A 20,067-nucleotide genomic window follows, 5' to 3' on the forward strand; every position below is an offset into this window, starting at 1 on the left:
CCTATTTTATTGAAAGAAGAAGACAGAGTCTCCAGGAAAAACATATTTTCGTTTCACCACGTGAACTTTCAGAACTCATTCTTGTTTCTGCTAAGACAACTTTAGTCCCCCTAGGAATCAACACTCCATTTTAAATTTACAACACAAAAAGCAATATTATTTCAAGGTTCCCTAGGGAGAAGATTAGCCACTTTACAGAAAAGGGGTAGGGTTGTTTTATCCTGGTAGTGAGAATTGAGAAAAACCATGACAAAAGTCTATTATTCTGTGGAACCAGATAAAATTCCTGGGGCCCAAGGAAAACACTGAGAAAGGATGACGTTTTGCTTTATTTCTCACATATCCGACGGTAGCACTGAGACTTCCTGGTGGTTTTAAAGATCTTACCGTGTGTATTCATGACCATTAAATGTAACAGCTCCTGCTGTGCCGCTGGATGTGGCATCCCCTGCTTTTAAGATGTGAGGGAGCTGGTGTGGGCATAGCTTGGGGGGCTTGCTTTAAGCTCTTTCCTCCATTTATTGCACTTTTATCTCCCCACTTAAGCCAGGGGATTGCAAGCTGGTAGTGTCTGTACCTACCAGAGGATCTTGTTTCCCTGACACCAGGTGATTCCCTGGTTCCCAGGTGGCACAGAAGAGGCTGAAGTTTTAGGAGTCATCCCATAGCCACCGAGAAGGGGTATATGTGAGTGTGAGTGTGTGTGTGTGTGTGTGTGTGTGTGGTCAGTAGTGATGCTGTTGCCAAGGTGAGAACAATCCTAGATTTGGGTTTGGAACCAACAGGTATGGGGAGGGGTGGGGAGTGGGGGGATGGGGTAACTAAGTGATGGGCATTAAGGAGGGCCTTCCATGTAATGAGCACTGGGTGTTATATACAACTGATGAATCACTAAACTCTACCTCTAAAACTTAAAAAAAAAAAAAATCTTGGTGAAGTTCTCCCCAATTTAGTCCCTTCTTTCATTTCTTTTTCCAGTTTCTCAAAGCCCCTTCTCTCCAATGCCTGATGCCCCGAGTCAGATTTCACACAGTCCTCTCTGTTCTCAGAGTCAGGAACAAGAGGCCATGGGCCTGGGAGAGCTGAGGCAGGGCCTGGAATCTGGAGCTTGTCTTTTGATGAGATGCCATCTTCTTCAGCATCCTCCCACAAAGGGGGAAAGCAAGGCAGCACTGACCTCCTGCCATGCTTTCTCCCTCTAATTCTGAAAAGCTAATACTCTTGCTTGACTTCTTTTATCCTCAGCATCCAGACATTCCCACCCAATGAGAGAAGAAAGCCTGTCATCCCTTAAAAAAATAAAATAAAATCAGAAAACAACCCCCATTTCCACTTGTACTTACACACTGCTCCTTTAAAGTTAATTTAACAAGATTAAGCCCCAGTGTTAACTGACATGCTTTTCTTTGGAACTTCCAAGGACCTAACTGTTGGACTTAACACAACAGTGACAACAGATAACCTAGATTCAGCAGGTTCTCTCTGCTGGCAGCAATGACTCTTCAGATTTTGAAAGGCCTCACCTCTAGAGTTTCTTCTTGGGAATTGTACCTCGGGCAAAGCTTCATGAGGCCAGAGGCTCCGTCCAGTACTTCACAGAGCTCCTTCAGAAACACTCCACAGAATGGAACCACTTTACAGCCAGGTATGTGCAGAGCCCTCGTTATCACCTTCCGATATTCGCAGGAAGATTCATGCTGAGCCATGGCGTCCTTCAGGCTCCTCATGGTCTCGAGGTCAGATTGGTCCATAAACTGCCACATTTTTAAAACTTTTCTTGACCTATTGCAAGTAAATGATGATTTTTTTAGACCAAAGGAGAAATAATAATACAGTTTACAGTATACACCCTAAATTCCACACAAATCCATTCTCTTTGCCTCAGTTTTCCTTATGTTTTAATATTTATTTAGGACTCCTATCTCTACCTACTTCCCCAAATGATGTATTACTTTTAGAAACCAAAACACAAAATTAAGTCAGGCAGATACAAATAACACATGTGTAAGGAGTTAATTCCAGAAGGTGGGCATTGAACCTAGGTTTGAGCTTTTCTGGCAGCTGTAGCCAAAAACTTAGTGGGTAATTTGGTTTGTACAGATATTTATGGAGGACTGTCTGCACAAAACATGGTCCATCCACTCTTGATCTTTTAAAGGTTATCCTTGAATTAGGTCAGTCCCTCAGTGATATACATAAACCCTGTTTCAGCTTCTTTTGTACAATTGTTTTTAACTAAATCCAGCTTTGACATTAAGCCACTGGCCCATCCTGAGGGACATTATCTTAAAATACTATTTGCATAACAGAATGTTAAATAGGACTCTTCCTATGATGAAACTGCTACGGAGACATAATTTGCCATCAGGGAAATACAATCAAAACCACAATGAGATACCACCTTACGCTAGTGAGAATGGGGAAAATTATCAAGACAGGAAACAACAAATGTTGGAGAGGATGTGGAGAAAGGGGAACCCTCTTGCACTGTTGGTGGGAATGTGAACTGGTGCAGCCACTCTGGAAAACGGTGTGGAGGTTCCTCAAAGAGTTAAAAATAGACCTGCCCTACGACTCAGCAATTGCACTGCTGGGGATTTACCCCAAAGATACAGATGCAGTGAAACACCGGGACACCTGCACCCCGATGTTTATAGCAGCAATGGCCACAATAGCCAAACTGGAAGGAGCCTCGGTGTCCACTGAAAGATGAATGGATAAAGAAGATGTGGTCTATGTATACAATGGAATATTCCTCAGCCATTAGAAACAACAAATACCCACCATTTGCTTCAACGTGGATGGAACTGGAGGGTATTATGCTGAGTGAAGTAAGTCAATCAGAGAAGGACAAACATTATATGGTTTCACTCATACAGGGAATATAAAAAATAGTGAAAGGGAATAAAGGGGAAAGGAGAGAAAATGAGTGGGAAAAATCAGAGAGCGTGACAGCACATGACAGTGACACCTAACTCTGGGAAATGAACAAGGGGCAGTGGAAAGGGAGGTGGGCGGGGGCATGGGGTGACTGGGTCACGGGCACTGAGGGGGGCAATTGATGGGATGAGCACTGGGTGTTATGCTGTATGTTGGCAAATTGAACTCCAATAAAAAATATACCATAAAAAAAAAAGAAAGAAAGAAAAAGAAAAGAAACTGCTGCGGAGAACAACAGGTGACATTGTGCCCCAACTCCTTACAGAGAGGCACCAGGATGTCACAAGGACACACAAACTGCTCTGCCATCTGTAGTCTACAACTGTCCATCAGCCAATGCAGAAGAATTGGATCTGAGCAGCTAGGTAGGGGGTATTTCTTTGGATAGAGTTGTCAGAGTACTTTATGTGAAAGGAGGAGGATCACCGCCAGGGCAGAGGCTTCAAGTGAACTCCATGGAGAGGTTGACCTATGTTCAGAGTTTGCTGATCCCATAGCTGATGTGTGACTCTTGCCTGGGAAAGTCTAAAGATGACAGGTTGCCTAGAGCTGCCTGAAGGCTCCAGTGAGCCTGTGTTGCATTTGCAAACTTTGGGAGGGCAAAGCACTGAGCATTTCCTGTAAGTCAGGAAGGGACCCCGGGATGAGCAGTTGCAGCTGAGCTGTCTCAAAAGGCCTCCTAGCCAAAGGAAGGGATGCTAGCAGAAAGAGTCTACGAGGGCAGGACCTCCAGAGCTGGATCCTGGGGATGAAGGCCACCCTGCCCCTTGCTGGCTAAAGGTGCAGTGGGAGGTACCTACAGGGCATCAGGTAGGGGGAGTGAGGAGGAGTAACTAGGAAGGAACCCTAAAAGCACATCACATCCCTCTCTGTGGGAGCACCTGGGTCAGATTACAACTGTCCCAATCAAGTGAGACCTTTGCTCCCTTTACCTCAACTCCCCCCCTCTTTCTTCTCTCACCCACTTTTTCTGTAGGGACCCTGAGCTGGAGAGAAGAAAAGTAAACCCCATCCTCCCATTCTACTGCAAGTTTCTGAGACTGGTTGAGCTGTGAAATGTGGGGAAAGGGTGAAGCTTTAAATCAAGTGAGAGACTGACATTTTGATTTATATCGAACTGGATTAAAAAGTGATTATGTCATATATCAGACATTCAGAGGACATAGAGAAGTACAACACGACAAACGCCCATGCACTAATCTCACAGTTTAGAATATAAAACATTAATAATGTGATTGAGGCCCTGGTGCTTTCCTCCATGAGCCCACACTCCTCCCTCCGTCACTAAACGGGACCACAACTGTATTTCAGTGTTCTCCGTCCCCTTACAATTCTTTATGTTTCCCCAACATACATATGTATCACTAAGCAGCATGCAGAATTGTGTGCTTTTAAACTTTATACAAGTGGTGTCGTACTGGAGGTACGCAGGCAACCTGCTTTTCTTGCACGGCTGTATGTTTCTGAGATTTATTGATGTTCAAGAGCATAAGAGAATGAGACAAGTTATTCACCAAATCAGTGACTGTGAAAGCTATAGGACCTCACAAGGTGTAACCCAGAGTCGGGGGAGGGAGGGCCTTATCAGGCAGGTCAGAAAGACAGAAAAATAAAATTGTTTCCTGATTTCACCGCACTGAGTCCAGTTTGTTCTACAAACTGGTTTCTTATTAAACTGGTGAGAATCCTTTTGGGGGCAGGAAATGGAAGTATAAATAAACAAAGTGAATACATGACATGAGTCTCATTATTGGATCATCCCTCTTTCTGTAGGTAATGGGGCCATCCTGGTACACTTGGGGTCAAAAGACCAAGCTCAGCAAGATCAGATCAAATGATTTTTTTTTTTTTTGTTAGATTGAGAATTGACATTATTTTAAAGCTCTTATTTCTTTTTATGTTTATAAAGGTACTAGATGCTCTTTGTAGAAAATCCGGAAAATACCCAAAATAAGGAAAATCCACCCATAGCGCTACTATCCACAGACAACTTTAGGCATATTTCCTTCCAGTATTTACTCTATTTGTAGATGTCTGGTCTGACTATTTTATAAATGTTGTTTAAATATTGCTGAAGTTATTAAGTAAAGACAGCCTTGTTCCCAGATATTTTTATGCATTATATATTGCTTATTTTCCAGTAACATTAAACATATTTCAAAAACATCATTTTTGGTTGCTAAATAATATTCCATTGTAAGGATGCATCATATTATTTCCTTCATTCCCCCACCGATGCTCATTTGGGTTATTTTAAAATGACAAATATTGATTAAATATTGTTCTATGTAAATCTTTTACTTATAATTGCTTCCTTCAATGATCCACACCTCCTGGTACGGTATAGATCCCCCTGACCCCATCAACCGTGCTTTGTCTTATATGATCACTACAATATGGTAGAAGTGACACTGTGTGATGTGTAAGGCTAGGTCATAAAGGGCACTGCAGCTCTTGCCTTGCTCTCTTGTTGCTCACTTTGGAGCAAGCTGGCCACCATGCTATGAGGACTGTCAGGTCCGGAAGAGAAGAAGCAAAGTCACCAGCCAGTAGGCAACACTAGCTTGCCAAGCAGAGAGGATAAGCATCAATAACATAGAACTATTTTATCAAAAAAAAAGAAAGAAAGAAAGAAAGAAAACGAAAAGAAAAAAAAAGAACTATTTTATCATAAGATGATTTTTTTTTTTTTTTAAGAAAAATAACACTGGTTCTTTGTAGAAAATTTATCACAAAGAAAATCCAGTCATCCAAATTATCTCCTGTTCTCCCAGTACTTTTTCTATTTTTCCCTTCTTTTGAGCCATACTGGATACGTTTGTATGGCCATTTTAAATGCCAGTGACAGGATCATTTGAGTTTATTCTTAGTTAAGAAAGTTCAAAAAGACAAAAAAAAAAAAAATCCAACTCTTGAGAATTTTCCTTTCCTCACCCAACCCAGAATCCCTTTGCAGGGATCTGGAGAATCAAAGAAAAATCTCAATAATGTTATGAGGAAAGACCTATTTATAGTGAGAACCCTCACTGGGAAGGTGAATCTCAGACACTAACAACAGGTTAACTCTATGGAGTCTTACTGTATGCCAAACACTTTATACTATCTCACTAAATCCTGTGTGAGGAGGTAGGTGTTTCTTATTATTATCATCCCCATTTTACAGATCAAGAAACTGGGGCTCACTGAGTTCAAGAAACTTACTCAGATCACGCAGTTATTCCACTGGGGAGCCAGGATTTGATTCCCTGTTATTCTGACCCAACAGACTTATACCCTTCTTCCCCATACTACCTTGCCTCCCACAAGAGTGAGGGGCAGTTACTTTATGCCAGGTGACTGCGGCTGAAAGGGAATAAGGCAGGAGACTTTATTGATAAAATGGTAATCTTATTATTAGCTTAGGGGAGAAGGCATAAGAGCAGGATTTGAGAGGTGAAGGGCAAGGGCTCTCAAATCAAGGTTGCCTGCATTCACATTCCACACATGCCAGGTGGCCGCAGGTGAATGACTTTTCCTAACTTTAGTTTCTTCATTTCTTCCTTCTTTCCCTCCTTTTCTTTTTTCCCTTCCTCCCTTCCTCCCTCCCTCCCTCCCTCCCTCCCTCCCTCCCTCCCTTCCTTCCTTCCTTCTTTCCTTCCTTCCTTCCTTCCTTCCTTCCTTCCTTCCTTCCTTCCTTCCTTCCTTCCTTCCTTCCTTCCTCTCTCTCTCTCTTTCCTTCCTTCCTTCCTTCCTTCCTTCCTTCCTTCCTTCCTTCCTTCCTTCCTTCCTCTCTCTCTCTCTCTCTTTCTGTATGATGTCAGGATAACAGTATCTACCAAGAAATTGTTCTCAGAATTAAAAGATTTAATGCATAGGAAATGCATAGTACAAAGCTTGATACATTGTTTAGTGTTCAATAAAAATATCAAGTGACATTATTGAATGCTTGTTATCAGTGTTAGCCATTCCCAGTCAGTGGCTGGGAGCCTACAGTGCTGAGGCAATTCCAGGCAGAGCTGAGAAAAGACAGATAATGGTGGAGTTTACTGGGCACAGAGAGCAAGTGGGGATCAGTGATGGGGTTGATGGAGTTATGCAACCAGATAATTTTCTCAAGCACAGCCAACAGCATGGGATCAGAGCAGACAGAACCAATTAGGATTGCCACTGGCCGCAGGCACTGAATTCTGCTGCATATCTGAGGGACAAGATTTGTGGTGTTAGCAAAGAATAATGTATTTCCCCCAAACAATCACTACCAATTGCCTGGTCTGGGTAAATGCGATTTCCAGGGCAATTAATTCAGTGCCATTCGGCTGGTATCCAGATAACCATCTTCTGCACTTCCATACCTGAGACCAGCCAAGAACTCCATGACAGCATTGTAGTTGCCCATGTTCCAGCAGCATTTGGCCACATGCACCAAATAGGAGAAGACTTCTCGCTTCTCCTCCATGGAGCCCGCCGTGAGGATCAGCCATGTCACCCAGGAGCTCACCTGGAAAATGCAGACAGGGTCATCCACTGAGCCTGCATCCTGCAAACTCAGTGAATATATTTAATTTGATTTATTTATTTGAGAGAGAGTGAGATCCAGAGAGATCATAGAGGGAAAGGGAGAAGGAGAGGGAGAAGCAGACTCATGCTGAGCAGGGAGCCTGACATGGGGCTCAATCCCAGGATCTTGGATCATGACCTGAGCCGAAGGCAGACACCTAACTGACTGAGCCACCCAGATGCCCCTCAATGAGTTTTGTTTTGTTTTGTTTTACAGGAAAACGTTTTCTTTTTAAAAAATCAGTTTAGTATTAGGAAATGAATGACCCAGCTGAGGGATTTGAGGTGAAGCTCTATCTAGACTGCATCACTGTTTTGCTATGGGATCCTAGGAAAGTTGCATAACCTCTCCCTATTCATCATCTTCCATCTTTAAAATAAGGAAGCTCAAAGGTAATTCGTAAACTCCCTCTTGAGCTATAAAATTCCATGAGATGGTAAGAATCTTAGGTAAGGCCTAAGGATAATATTGATTTAAATAAATTTAAATACATTTGACTGATGGACAGCAAGATTAAATGCAATCAATGCACTTAGTCCATCAATTAAAGAATATCTATCAAATAGTAAAATGCATAATATCAAATGAAAAAATGCCAAAAAACATATTTAAGCTATTCTTCACAAATGCATTATCTATTATGCCTCTCAACTGACAAAGTAATATTGGAAGAACAAATACTTAGCACTTACGAGTTGCCAGGAATTATTCTAAGTACTTTACACATGTCAACTTATCTCTCACAACAAACCTAAGAGTCAGGGATTATTATTATCCCCATTTTATAGATGAGGAAACTGAAGGACAGAGGGCTTAAGAAATTTGCTCAAGCCTTCCACTCAAAGCAGTAAAGCCTGACTTTGAATTTAGGTGTGTGTCCCAGAGGTGGCACTACTAACCACTCCCTAAACGCCTAATGTATATATACAAGCTCTGGGATGAGGGTTATTCTAATAGGATTAGTTTCTTCTACTATATGGACTAGTGTATAATATTTAATAATTACCCACTACTAAGTCCCTGCTTTATGATATGCAGCCTCAGAATCCTCTGCTTAATCTCCAAGGTTATTTGCTGCTACCTATACTTTGGTGCTAGGACACTAGTGTTCCTTTAAGTCACTTTCTCCATCTTGGCTAAAGTTGGGGCTGATAAACTCAGTTGTTAACAAACCAAAGCCTTGCTCTTAACCCCGTACAGCCCCAGTAGCTGTACGGGTTCAATAGCAGTGCTGAAACCTGGGGCCAGCTCATTTCCCTGGCCTGAGAGACAGTGAGGCCTAAACACTAGAGTTCATGGTCACCCATGGCAACTGCAGAAAAAAATTTAAGGTCCTTGGCTAGTCCACCTCCTCCCCACCCCCATCGAGAAAATGGTAGGAATGAATGACATTCAGTGCTGGCAGCAACCACAGAGGGCAGTCCAAACCCATTTTTTCCAGATTAAGAATCTATGGCTCATGGGAGAAGTGACTTTCTGAGGTCACAATTCTTGATGTCAAAATAAGGATTCCCAGTCGGGTGCTTTTTTATCTGATGAGGGGTGACAGTTTCTTTAAACTTGGCACCACTTAGGTTTTTCTAAGCACTCAGTTAAGAGCAGTACCTCTGAACACAGAGTTGGAATAAAAGGAGAAGATACCAAGAAGAGTACTAAAAAATGATGAAAGCATAGAAAAAAGCAGGACAGAAAAGATAGGTGCTGAACACCCCTTTCCTTTTCCTACACGGAAACAATGGGGAAATAGTGGCAACGGGGACCTTTGGTGATAAAACAGGGTCACGCTGTGGTACCAGCCAGCAATGCTGAATGTGGTGGACCACCTGCCACCCCTGAGCCCAGCCCAGGCCCAGTGGACTCTGAGCATGCATCTCTGTTCTCTACCTGCTCCAGACTTTGTGCAACATCAGGAGAACAGATCTGGAATCAGACTCCTAGGACAAGCCCTGGTCCAGATCATCCTGGAAGGAATTCAGAGCCTCTTGGGAAGAAGATAACCTAAGATAACTATTTGTTCTGATCTCCCGGAGCTGTTTTGAGCACACAGGAACCTTCTGGGAGCCAAACTCTCACCTGCAGCTATGAGCAATCCCTTGATCACTGTCTTGATGCCTGGTCTCCTCATCACCTGCTTACCCAGTCTGAAGTCACCTTTGTGAAACCCGGGCTCTCTAGAGCAAGAAACTGTTTTGTCAATAAAGATTGTCACTGGTGCTCTGGTGCAGTTCTTGCTTTTGTGTGATTTGCTTTTTTTTTTTTTGTATATTTTTTTAATTGGAATTCAATTTGCCAACATATAGCATAACACCCAGTGCTCAACTCGTCAAGTGCCCCCTTCAATGTGTGATTTGCTTTTGATGAGACTATCCTACTTGGGAAGCCATGAGAAAACACTTAGAATAATGGAATTACTGACTCTTTGAGCTAGAAATTCAAAACCATATCCTTACAAGTAAAAGTGAATCCCCAAAGTTAAAATGGTTCCTTAGACACTCATTGCATTAATTCTTGAGACCTCTGGCTATATTCTTTCTATGGCTTTAGCTTCTTCTTCTTTTTTTTTTTTTTTTTTTAGCTTCTTTTTTTTAAATTGAAATTGATGGCAAATCAGTGGCTCTGGAAAGTCACGACTCCTTCAGGCTATTCTGGTACCGTGCAGTGACTTCCTAGTCTAGCAGCCTGAAAAGGTTAATTCACCTTTCCTTGGAGAAGCCTGCTTCACGAGCAGGCGCAGGCCACCACGTGGTTTGTGTCTCAATCCTGATCATGCATCCAGATTTATTTCCTATCTGTCAAATCATTTTCCATATACTTTCCCACAATGCTAGGAAAAAAATAGCGATACGGTATTTCACATGGAAACTTAATTTAAACCAGCCGTTCCATCTCTGAGTGTGAGTCCCCAGGGTCTGGTTGTTGGGATTATGTAAGCACTGTTATCATAAACACACACACACACACACACACACACACATATACACCATCTGCTTACAGACATATCAGGGATAATTCTTATTGTGGCCTAATGTATTCATAATTTCATGGGCATTAAGTGATGAGAGTTTCAGTCCTAATTATGAAAAATAAATGTCACCAAAAGCCCCATGAGAATTTGGCAATGACTGAAAAATGTTACCCCAAAACAAACGGTGATCATATTTACTAAGTGGAAAATAGGATGTGTTGCAATCCAGAAAGAATTTCAGGACACTGAAATCACACAGAAAAACATAAAAATCCCATACATAGAAAGTACTATGACTCAAGCCTAGGGAGCATCCCTAGAAGTAGAAAGGTGTTGAATGTGGTAGATTATTTCGCCTTTTTGAATGGTCAGCACAGAAGAAAGACAGACTCTGACCCCCAGCCCATTTCCTCCACAGTTCCTCCAGAGGCTCTGTGCTTACCCCAAGGGCCTGACCCCCGGTTCATGCCTACAACTCTTTCACAACGGCTCTTCTCCTGATGTTTCTTTTCTTCTGCCCTTGCCTTTGTCAGTACTCTTAGGCCAAACCGAACAGCCTGCTCTCCTCACATCAAACACCTTGTTGGCATTGCACAAGCTCAGATTGGAAGGAATGTTCTTGCTCCATTCATGATTATCTTTCCCTGGCCCACCATGACTTGCCTACGGCCTTTGTAGAGCCAAATCCTTACCTTGGCTCCTGGGCCCCTGTTGGTTCTCCAACCTCACCGTGGCTCCCCCATACCTCTACTTTTAGGGAGATGACCAAGGCCTTTTCTTATTTCAGGGGTCTTCTATGGGAAGGCAGCCCCCCAATCCTTGATCTTTGGTTTAGCTAATGCCTACTTATCTTAGACAAAACTGCCCTCAGACTCTGCCATCAAGATTCTTGCCCTGGGCTCCATGATTTAGAAGGCCCATGTTGGGGTGGAAGGGAATGTCTCTGCCTAGAGGTTGTACATCCACTTACAGATCATTCACCCCTGTAGACCTGGGACCCTGTAGATCTGCAGACCCCAAATTCCCTGTCCAAAACAGCTCAATCCCACTTCTGGGCCCGTGAGAGCCTTTTATCTGGATCAGTCCTCCTGTGGGTAGATCATAACACTAGGCCCAAAGGCTGGCTGAGTGGCCGTGGGGTGAGGATGGAGTTTGAACCTGAGGTCTGAGGTATCCACACATAGTGGAATACCTCACACAAGGCAGCATGGAAGGAGAAGGTGGGCAGGTCACAGGCAGGGTCCTTCTCTGTGCTTGGTCCTTTGTCTTTCCTCCTGGCTCCCCTAAAGTCAGAGGCAGGGCTGCCTTTAGGAATCTGATGAAAACATCACTTTCTGGAGGAGGCCCACTCTGTTTCCTTTCTGGGCTACATCCACGTGCTGGGCCATTGTGGTGCCCCCACAATCCACACTGGTTCCCCAAAAGGCAGACATGGGGTCTGCCCCACCCACCCATGGCAATGCCTACCTAAGCACTCCCTGAGATCTGGCAAAGGAAAAAACGGACTTCCTCTAGGAAGGCTGTTCTCATGGCTCACCTCGCAACTCACATCCAGCTTCTTCCTGTTTCGCCTTGTCTTACGCTGGACCTTGAGACGAAACTTATATTTGCACTGGGACTCTCACTGCTGCAAGGACTTGCATATGTTTTATTTTTATTATATTTGTGTGCATGACTCTTTCACATGGGTCTGTTCTATCTCTGCCACTAGACCTTAAGTCCTCAAGGACAGAGACCATCTTTCCCACATCTCCAGCGTGGGGATGCTTGGTGCCTCTGACCAACAGGCAGGCCACCCAGAGTCCCAGGAGGCCTCGGGCAGAGAGGATTCTCAGCCTCCAATCGGTCAGAGATTATATTTGGGAAAAGGCTTGAACACTTCCTACTGCTGTTCCCAGGTCCAGAAAAAAAGAGACCAATGTTTTGGTGCCAAAAAGTTTTTTTTGAACATGTGGAGCAATTTTCATGGAAAGATGATCCTTTGAGGTGGGTATCTGGTCACCCTAACTGCAAGGGCTGGGTTCGAATAGTGGGGTCCATAGAAGACAATGAAAACCTGGACAAGCTGTTCTGAAGTAGTTTATGTGTGGTGCATGGTGCACCTGCCCTCCAGGAGCTTTCCTAAAATAACGCTTGAACTGTGGTCACATTGTCAGACACACACACACACACACACACACACACACACACACACACCTGCCTAGGCAGCACTCTTCAAAATGCGCACCACTGGCCTCAGAACCTCTAGTGGTAGTAGAAGGGTGTTTGTTCAAATGCAGATTCCAAGGTCTCACCCAGGCTCTCTGAGAGCAGGGCCCAGGAATCTGCATTTTAAGACAACTCCCCAGTGAATTTTATGCACATTTAGGTTGAGAACTGTCCCAGAGCAGAAGCGTCCTTGGTGTAGTACCAGTCCAATACTATGGATCATCATATCTGTAACCTACTTGAGCTGGAGGTGTAACTGTAACCCACCTGCAAGCAGGCAGGAGCAATCACAGGGAGGTGGAGAGTACTGTGGTGGAGAGCATGGCACTGGCCCAGTGGACCAGGTTCACTCCTGTTCCACTGCTTCCTTGTGTCTGGCCCTGAGGCAAGTCTCCTAGCTATCGGCCTCAATTTTCTCTTTAGTAAAATGAGAATGATAGTATTTACCTCATAGAGGGATTGTGAGGATGAGACTAGAGACTGTAGGTGAAGATCAGAACACCATGATGCTCAGTGTGTATGTAATTAGGGCCTCAGAAGTGTTTGCCCCGAGCACAAGCCTTTCCTAGAAGAAGGGTAACTCACATATTTCCTCTTCTCTGAAGGCTTCCCTGACTCCTCATGAGGAGTAAAGTGCTCCTTTTTTTCCTCTTTAACCTCCCAGTCCCATATATATGTGTGTGTATATATACACACACATATTTATGTACATATTCATATGCGTATATTTCTAGTGCTTTGTCTGAGACAATCTCCAGCTGTGAACTCCTTAAAGCAGAGGCCATGACATGGTCACACTGGGGGCTCAGTGATGAGGATGTAGAGGCCAGCAAGTTACATGTGCCCAGGCATCCTTCTGGATGCGAAGTGGCTGCAGGAGAGTCTCTTGAATTCCATGTCTGGCTTGGCATGTTTCCACTGGTGGTGACTCTTGGTTTAGGAGGGACACAGAGGGGAAAAGAGAGGCCTTTAATGGTGGCTTCTGGAGAGGCTCTAACTACATCTTGGATTATACTCTCTCCTCTTCTTCTCACATTGCATCATAGTTGTCTACAGAATGAATTCAAATCTTCTTTTTTTTTTTATTTTCAAACCTGGCACAGCATCTGATCTAAATTTACATCTTCAGCACTTAATTCCCACTGCTGCCCACCACTCATCTGTCGATATTTCAGCCCTACTATGTTTTATATCATCTCTTACTCTCTGCCTAGTCCTGTCTCTATGCGACTGTCTAATTTCCATGGGGTGTGAATATACAGGGGCTTTTGTTCATTTGGTTTGGCTGTCCAATGTCTCTAAATTGAAATCAGCTAGAATTCATGAGGTTGCTCCTCCCCAGCTTTTAGGCCTGGTCTCAGGGGCTTGTTCAAAGATGAGTATACGAGCCACGCCAGACCCCCCCCTTGACTGAGTTCTTCCCCAAAACGACCAGGAAAAGAGACACAATCTTTTTGTTATTATTGTAAACTGTAAAGATATGAGTTGGTTGTATTTGCCACAATATCAGGAGAGCCTACCTGGGAATGAAGACAACACAAAGTAAAAATGAAGATGGTGCGGGCGGAGCGGTGCACCTGGGTCGCTAGGTTGGTTGAATGTCTGACTCTTGGTTTTGGCTCAGGTCATGATCTCGGGGTCCTGGGACTGAGCCCCATGACAGGCTCTGCACTGAGCCTGGAGTCTGCTTGTCCCTTTCCCTCTGCCCCTTCTCCCACTCGCATGGGCACACATGCTCCTCTGTGTGTGTGTGTGTGTGTGTGTGTGTGCGCTCTCCCTCAAATAAATACATAAAATTTTTTTAAAAAATGAAGATTCCTGAGGCCCTTAGTTAGATTTCTAGATCAGCCATACTTGAAGCCCTATGAAGAGTCCATATACATAAACCAAAATATGCCCTTATTTTCTTTAAGCGGGTTTGAATTGGTGTTAACTTGCAACGGGGGGGGGGGGGGGGGGCGGGGGGGCGGGGGAAGCCTTGACAAATAAATCTGATGACCCTCCTTCTTTCAACAAATACTTAATGAGTATATTGAGTATTTACTATATCCTGTGTACCATGCTCGACACCAGTAAACACGACAGACATGGCACCTGCTCTTGGGGAGGCTGGAACCTCATGGGGGAAATAATATCTGTAAGTAATTAGGGAGTGGTGTAGTGGATACCTTGACTGGCTAAGTACTAGGCCAACTTGACCCATTTCTATGCTACTATGATTGGAGGTCAGTCTTTTTACCTTTCCTTGGTCCCCACTGCTGTCCCAAAGTACTGTATTCATATCTCTGTAACAGTGCTAATTCTTCCTATAAACTGTAACTGTGTGCCTGCGCATATGCCAGGAACTAGGCTAGGCATGGGGGCACAAGGAGTTGGAGCAAATATAAGAGAAAGAAGATATCATGTCCTGCCTTGCAATTAAGTCAGATGTATTTATATATATCCACCTTCTCTAAATTGTCAACTCCTTGAGGATAGAAACCATAGTATTCTGGCCATCCTTCTCTTGTTTGCAGAATGTTCTCTCCCTGGTTTGCAAAAAGATGTTTGTTCTCAAATTCTTTAACTAAAAATTCCTGAAATTCTAAATTCTAAATTTCTTAGAATTGTTTACTGTTTCTCTTAAAATGTTTTTTTCTTTATTTTGGTTCCATTTAACCGACAGTTTGTGTCAATAAACTACATGTAAATATTCTCAATGTGAATTCTACAGGTTTTGACAAGTGTTCAATTCCACAGGACATACTTAATTTAAACTGCCTTTCTGTACAAAGAATACATTTATTCTAAGTTTTGAAAATGTTTTGCTGTTCCGCTCTCTGTGACAGTGCACTCTTTTTTTAAGTTGAGGTATAACTGACATATAACATATTAGTTTCAGGCAAACAACATGATTCAATACATATCTATATTGCAAAATGATGGCTACAATTAAGTCTAGTTAACTCCCATCACCATGCATAGTTATAATTTTTTTTTCTTGTGATGAGGACTTCTACAATCTACTCTTAGTAACTTTCAGATATGCAATACATATTATTAATTGTGATTACCATGCTGTTCATCACATCCCCATGAGTCAATTATTATTTTTTACTTTTTTATTTTTAAAAAATTTTTATTTTTTTTTTCATGAGAGACACAGAGGCACAGACATAGGCAGAGGGAGAAGCAGGCTCCCCACTGAGGAGGGAGCCTGATATGGGACTCAATACCAGGACCCTGGGACCACAACCTGAGCTGAAGGCAGATGCTCAACCACTGAGCCACCCAGGTGCCCCCTCACCCAAGACTTAATTATTTTGTAATTGGAGGTTAGTACCTTTTGACCCTCTTCACCCATTTTCCCCACTCTGTAACCTCACTTCTGGCAACCACCAATCTCTATATCTATGAGCTTGGTTTGTTGTTGTTTTAATTCTGTATATAAGTAAGATCAGAGGTATTTATCTTTCCCTGTCTGACTTCTTTTACTTAGCTCATTCTCTCAGCCATCTATGTTGTCACAAATGGCAAGATTTCATTCTTTTTTATGGCTACTTAGTGTTTTAAAAGCTACTAGAGGAAACATTTTGACTTCAATATGCAAATGCCATTTCTAGTTAAATGGATTGCTGAGAACTGCCAAGGGCTATGCAGGATGTGTTATCCTCCACTCCCTTACCAAGCTCAATTGAAGGGATCATTCATTCTGAAACCAATTATTAAATGGTATTCAAGAGTGAGTCTCATTTCATTCATATTCTCTCCTCTGGTAAAGGTATTTTATTGATAGCCCTAGAATAGGGTCTTTGTTATTTCATTTCATTTCACTTTATTTATTTTATTTTTAAAAAGATTTTATTTATTTATTCATGAGAGACACAAAGAGAAAGAGGCAGAGACACAGGCAGAGGGAGAAGCAGACTCCATGCAGGGAGCCCGATGCAGGACTCGATTCCAGGACCCCAGGATCATGCCCTGAGCCCAAGGCAGCCGCTTAACCGCTGAGCCACCCAAACGTCACTCATTTCACTTTAACAATGGGATTAAAACCCATGCCTAGGAGTTTACAGAAAAAGTCTTGATACAAGTTAGCTCCAAACTATCCTGATAGGATCAGGGCCACTTATGACTCAATTTCTTCTTCTCTTTGTATGATTTTAATAATAATACTTAGAATAACTACAGCTTCCATGCAGTGGTCATTTACATGTGAAAGGGACATTGCTTATCCTTTTTAATCCTCAGCCTTACCTGCTAGTACTTATACTGTTCCCATTTTACAGATTAGTAAACTGAGGTTCAGAGTGGCAGAGCTAGTTTGTCAAGGTTACACAACCTATAAACAAGGAATGAGCCAAATGAAAATCCTCTGCTTTTAAACTACCATGCTTTACTACTTTCCATTTTCTCTTATGTGCATTAGACCAGAGTGAATTCATTATAGCTTTTAAAACTGTATTATAGCCGCAACAGCTACCCTGATCTAGTGAGCAAAGAAATGCCTTAACAACACTATAGTGAGCTCAGCTCAAAGAAGGAACATCCCCTTTAGAAACAGAATACTGGCATTCTGAAAGCTCAGAGAGGTGTAAGCATGTGCCAATTGTCTACAAATGTTCCTATTCTGTCACCTGTCTAAAATTCCATGTTTTCTATGACATGCAGAATAGGACAGGATCTCATGAATTAGAGAGTCTGGAAGGGAGAAGGTCTATGAGATTCTATCCTGCAGCTCACTTGCAGAAACAACTAGGTGTCCCAGACAGTCAAGAGATGCCCCCAAGAAACCTGTGCCCCAAATTGTGGCCACCACTGGAGTGGCCCACGTGCTTTCCCTGGTCCCTGCAGCTCCTTCATGGCAGCTGAGCTGCAAGACCTTCAGAAAATCTATACTCATTAAGCAAACGGAGAGCTCTTCTGTCCTTAAGGAGCTCATACACCACTCATTGGGCAGTGCTCTGGCCACTGGGGCATGCAGTGAGTAAGGCAGCCGCGACCCTTGCCCTCCCAGGAGATGGTGGCATCTGCACCACCCAGCATGATCCATTCCTTCCCATCCTGGTTGTGATCTGGCTCCCGTGTGGGCTCTCCTTCACTTACTCACTGAGGATCTCAACTGAGCCCTGCCAGTGGGCACGGAAAGGCCTGATTGTGTCACAGGCTCTTTTTCCTTTTGCCTTTTTCTGAAATCAGTGGAGGAATAATGCTATTAAATGCTCTTTTACCATCTACTTAAATAGACTGTTTTAAATGCTTTATTAATTAATATAATGCATTAAATTATTTAGTAAGATCAGCTAAATTAAGCTATTGGGCCCATACTCTGAAAATGTTGGTTTATATCCTTCCCGTACTACAACAACTCAATGAGGTATATGTCATTATCACCCCATTTTATAGATGAAATGGAAGCACAGAGAGGTATAATCACTTGCACAGGGTCACACACCCTGTGCAAGTAGTAAGTCGTGAAGGTGGGATCTCAACCGAGGCATCCCAGCCAGCCCCTGAGCCCATGCTCATAATATTATCCTCTGCTGGCACAAGTCAGTTCTTGAATGCTGGTATTTCTTGGGGGTTCTGCCCTTGGCTCTTATACTATCTCTTCTCCCTAGAGGAGTTCCTTCACTAACCTCGTTTTACACCTCCTGCCCCTGCTGCTATCTCTGAATATCTATCTCTTGTCCTGTATATCCAAGAGTTAACTGGGCATTTCTAGCTGGAGGGCCCAAAGGCTCTGTAAGCCCACCCTGACCCCAGTCCCTGACTTCTTCTCTCCCTACCATCCCCATATCTCACTGGTTGCCAAGTAAGCCCAGTTATCACCTCCTCCAGGAAGCCTTCCTTGAACCCTCACATTAATGCGTCCTCTGCCCTAACCTAACTTTATCACTGCACTGTGACCACTTCCCCCCTGGCTTCTGGCACTGGAGTTCAAGCTTCCTGAAAACAGGTATGGATTATCTCACTCATCTATTTCCTGGCACAGGGTCCAGCTCAAGTGGCAGGTGCTTAATGACCTCTTGTTCTGAGTCGTGCACAAGGCACAGCTGCCACAGCAGCCGACTCAACATCAGTGCTGCTGTTCTCAGAACAGTGTCCAAGACCTGAATGCCATGGTATCTGGGGGCTGCAGTAGGGGAAGTGAGGCTAACAGCCCCACCCCATCAGCTGGGTCTTCACCCAAGAAGCTCAAGAGGCCAGTGCTGGGTAAGGATACCCAGGGAGCAGTGACATGGAAGGCCTGTGGGTAATTTGGCCCATGACTGGAAGATTCTATTTTCCTTGAGATAATTAGGCATCAGAGAGTGAGGGTAATGGTGTCCTTCTCATCTACTCTGGAATTGGTGGGGCCCATTCAAGAAGCCATGAGTAATGCACAGGAAGTGGCCCCCCCAGGTTACTTATGTCCCCTGGATGGAGAAGTCACTGTGCATAGGTCATACTGCTTGGGAAAAGGAGAAGAGTGAAGGCTGTCTTTCAGGGTCACCAAGTAAGTCCAGAGGTTCTGAGACATGCTATAAATCACTATGGGCCCCGGGCAGGTGGATACCTGTCACAAGAAAGTAAAAATGAGCCCAGCAAGTCACTCTTTGACTTGTAGGGCCCAATATCAAATGTTTGCTGATTGCAGTGAGGATGGTGAGCAGGGAAGAGCAGACTAATAATGAAACCAACACTAATGATCAAGCAGGAAGGAGAGAATGCAAGGAAATAAAATGGTTTGCATGTTTTGGCATATGTTCCCCTGAAGATAAATCTGTGTGAAGAAAGAAAGGATATTGGCATCCTACCAAGATCAATTACATCCTGGCCAAGCTGGACACTGGTGCATATAATAGATCATTAAGGAGGTAATTCAATCTACTGTCGGTGCAGTACATGTGTGGAGGGGTGAGCTTCTGTGAATGAAACTTGTTAGGGAATAAATTTGATGAAAACCATAATTCAGTCTCTTCAACTTCCCTGTTCTAAAGGAGGGTGGGGGAGAGATGGGAACACAGGCTGGGCAGCCAGAGACATGGCAGGTTCATTTCTTGGCCCGGCTTTTTTATTATTTCTATGACCTTGAGACTCAACTGATTATCCATAAAATGGTAATGATAAACCTCCTATATTGTAAGAAGTATTTAAAAAGAGTCTTTTTTTTTTTTTTTTTTTTTTAAGACATATAGGTAAAGGGCTCTATTGCTTGGACAGAGAACATACTCAATAAATGTCAACTACTATTGATAATTTAAAAAAAATAACAACTTCTTTTTCAAGATCTAGTCTTTGTAGAAAACAATGTTGGCCTTTTTTATTACAGTGCTAGATTCTCTTCTCTTTAGCAGAGAGGAACTTCCTAAGGTTAAAAACCCTCAGAAAAGAATGAGCCTTCAGTTCTTTTAAAGAGGCCAGAAGGAGAAGCAGAGAAAAGGTGGAAAAGAGG

General features: G+C 43.3%; 1 protein-coding gene across 8 annotated transcripts in view; it reads right to left on the reverse strand.

Moving 5' to 3' along the window:
- Positions 1 to 20,067, reverse strand: part of PLCE1 (phospholipase C epsilon 1) — a 321,197-nt gene that overhangs the window by 80,842 nt on the left and 220,288 nt on the right. For all 8 annotated transcript variants that reach the window (XM_072805985.1, XM_072805984.1, XM_072805983.1 and 5 more), the window contains 2 exons: positions 7,272 to 7,417; positions 1,524 to 1,782 (listed from right to left, as the gene is read on the reverse strand). In XM_072805985.1, the coding sequence (XP_072662086.1) occupies positions 1,524 to 1,782; positions 7,272 to 7,417 (405 nt within the window). The remainder of the gene's footprint in view (positions 1 to 1,523; positions 1,783 to 7,271; positions 7,418 to 20,067) is intronic.

This window comes from Canis lupus, chromosome 29 (assembly GCF_048164855.1).
Source record: "Canis lupus baileyi chromosome 29, mCanLup2.hap1, whole genome shotgun sequence".
NCBI lineage: Eukaryota > Metazoa > Chordata > Mammalia > Carnivora > Canidae > Canis > Canis lupus.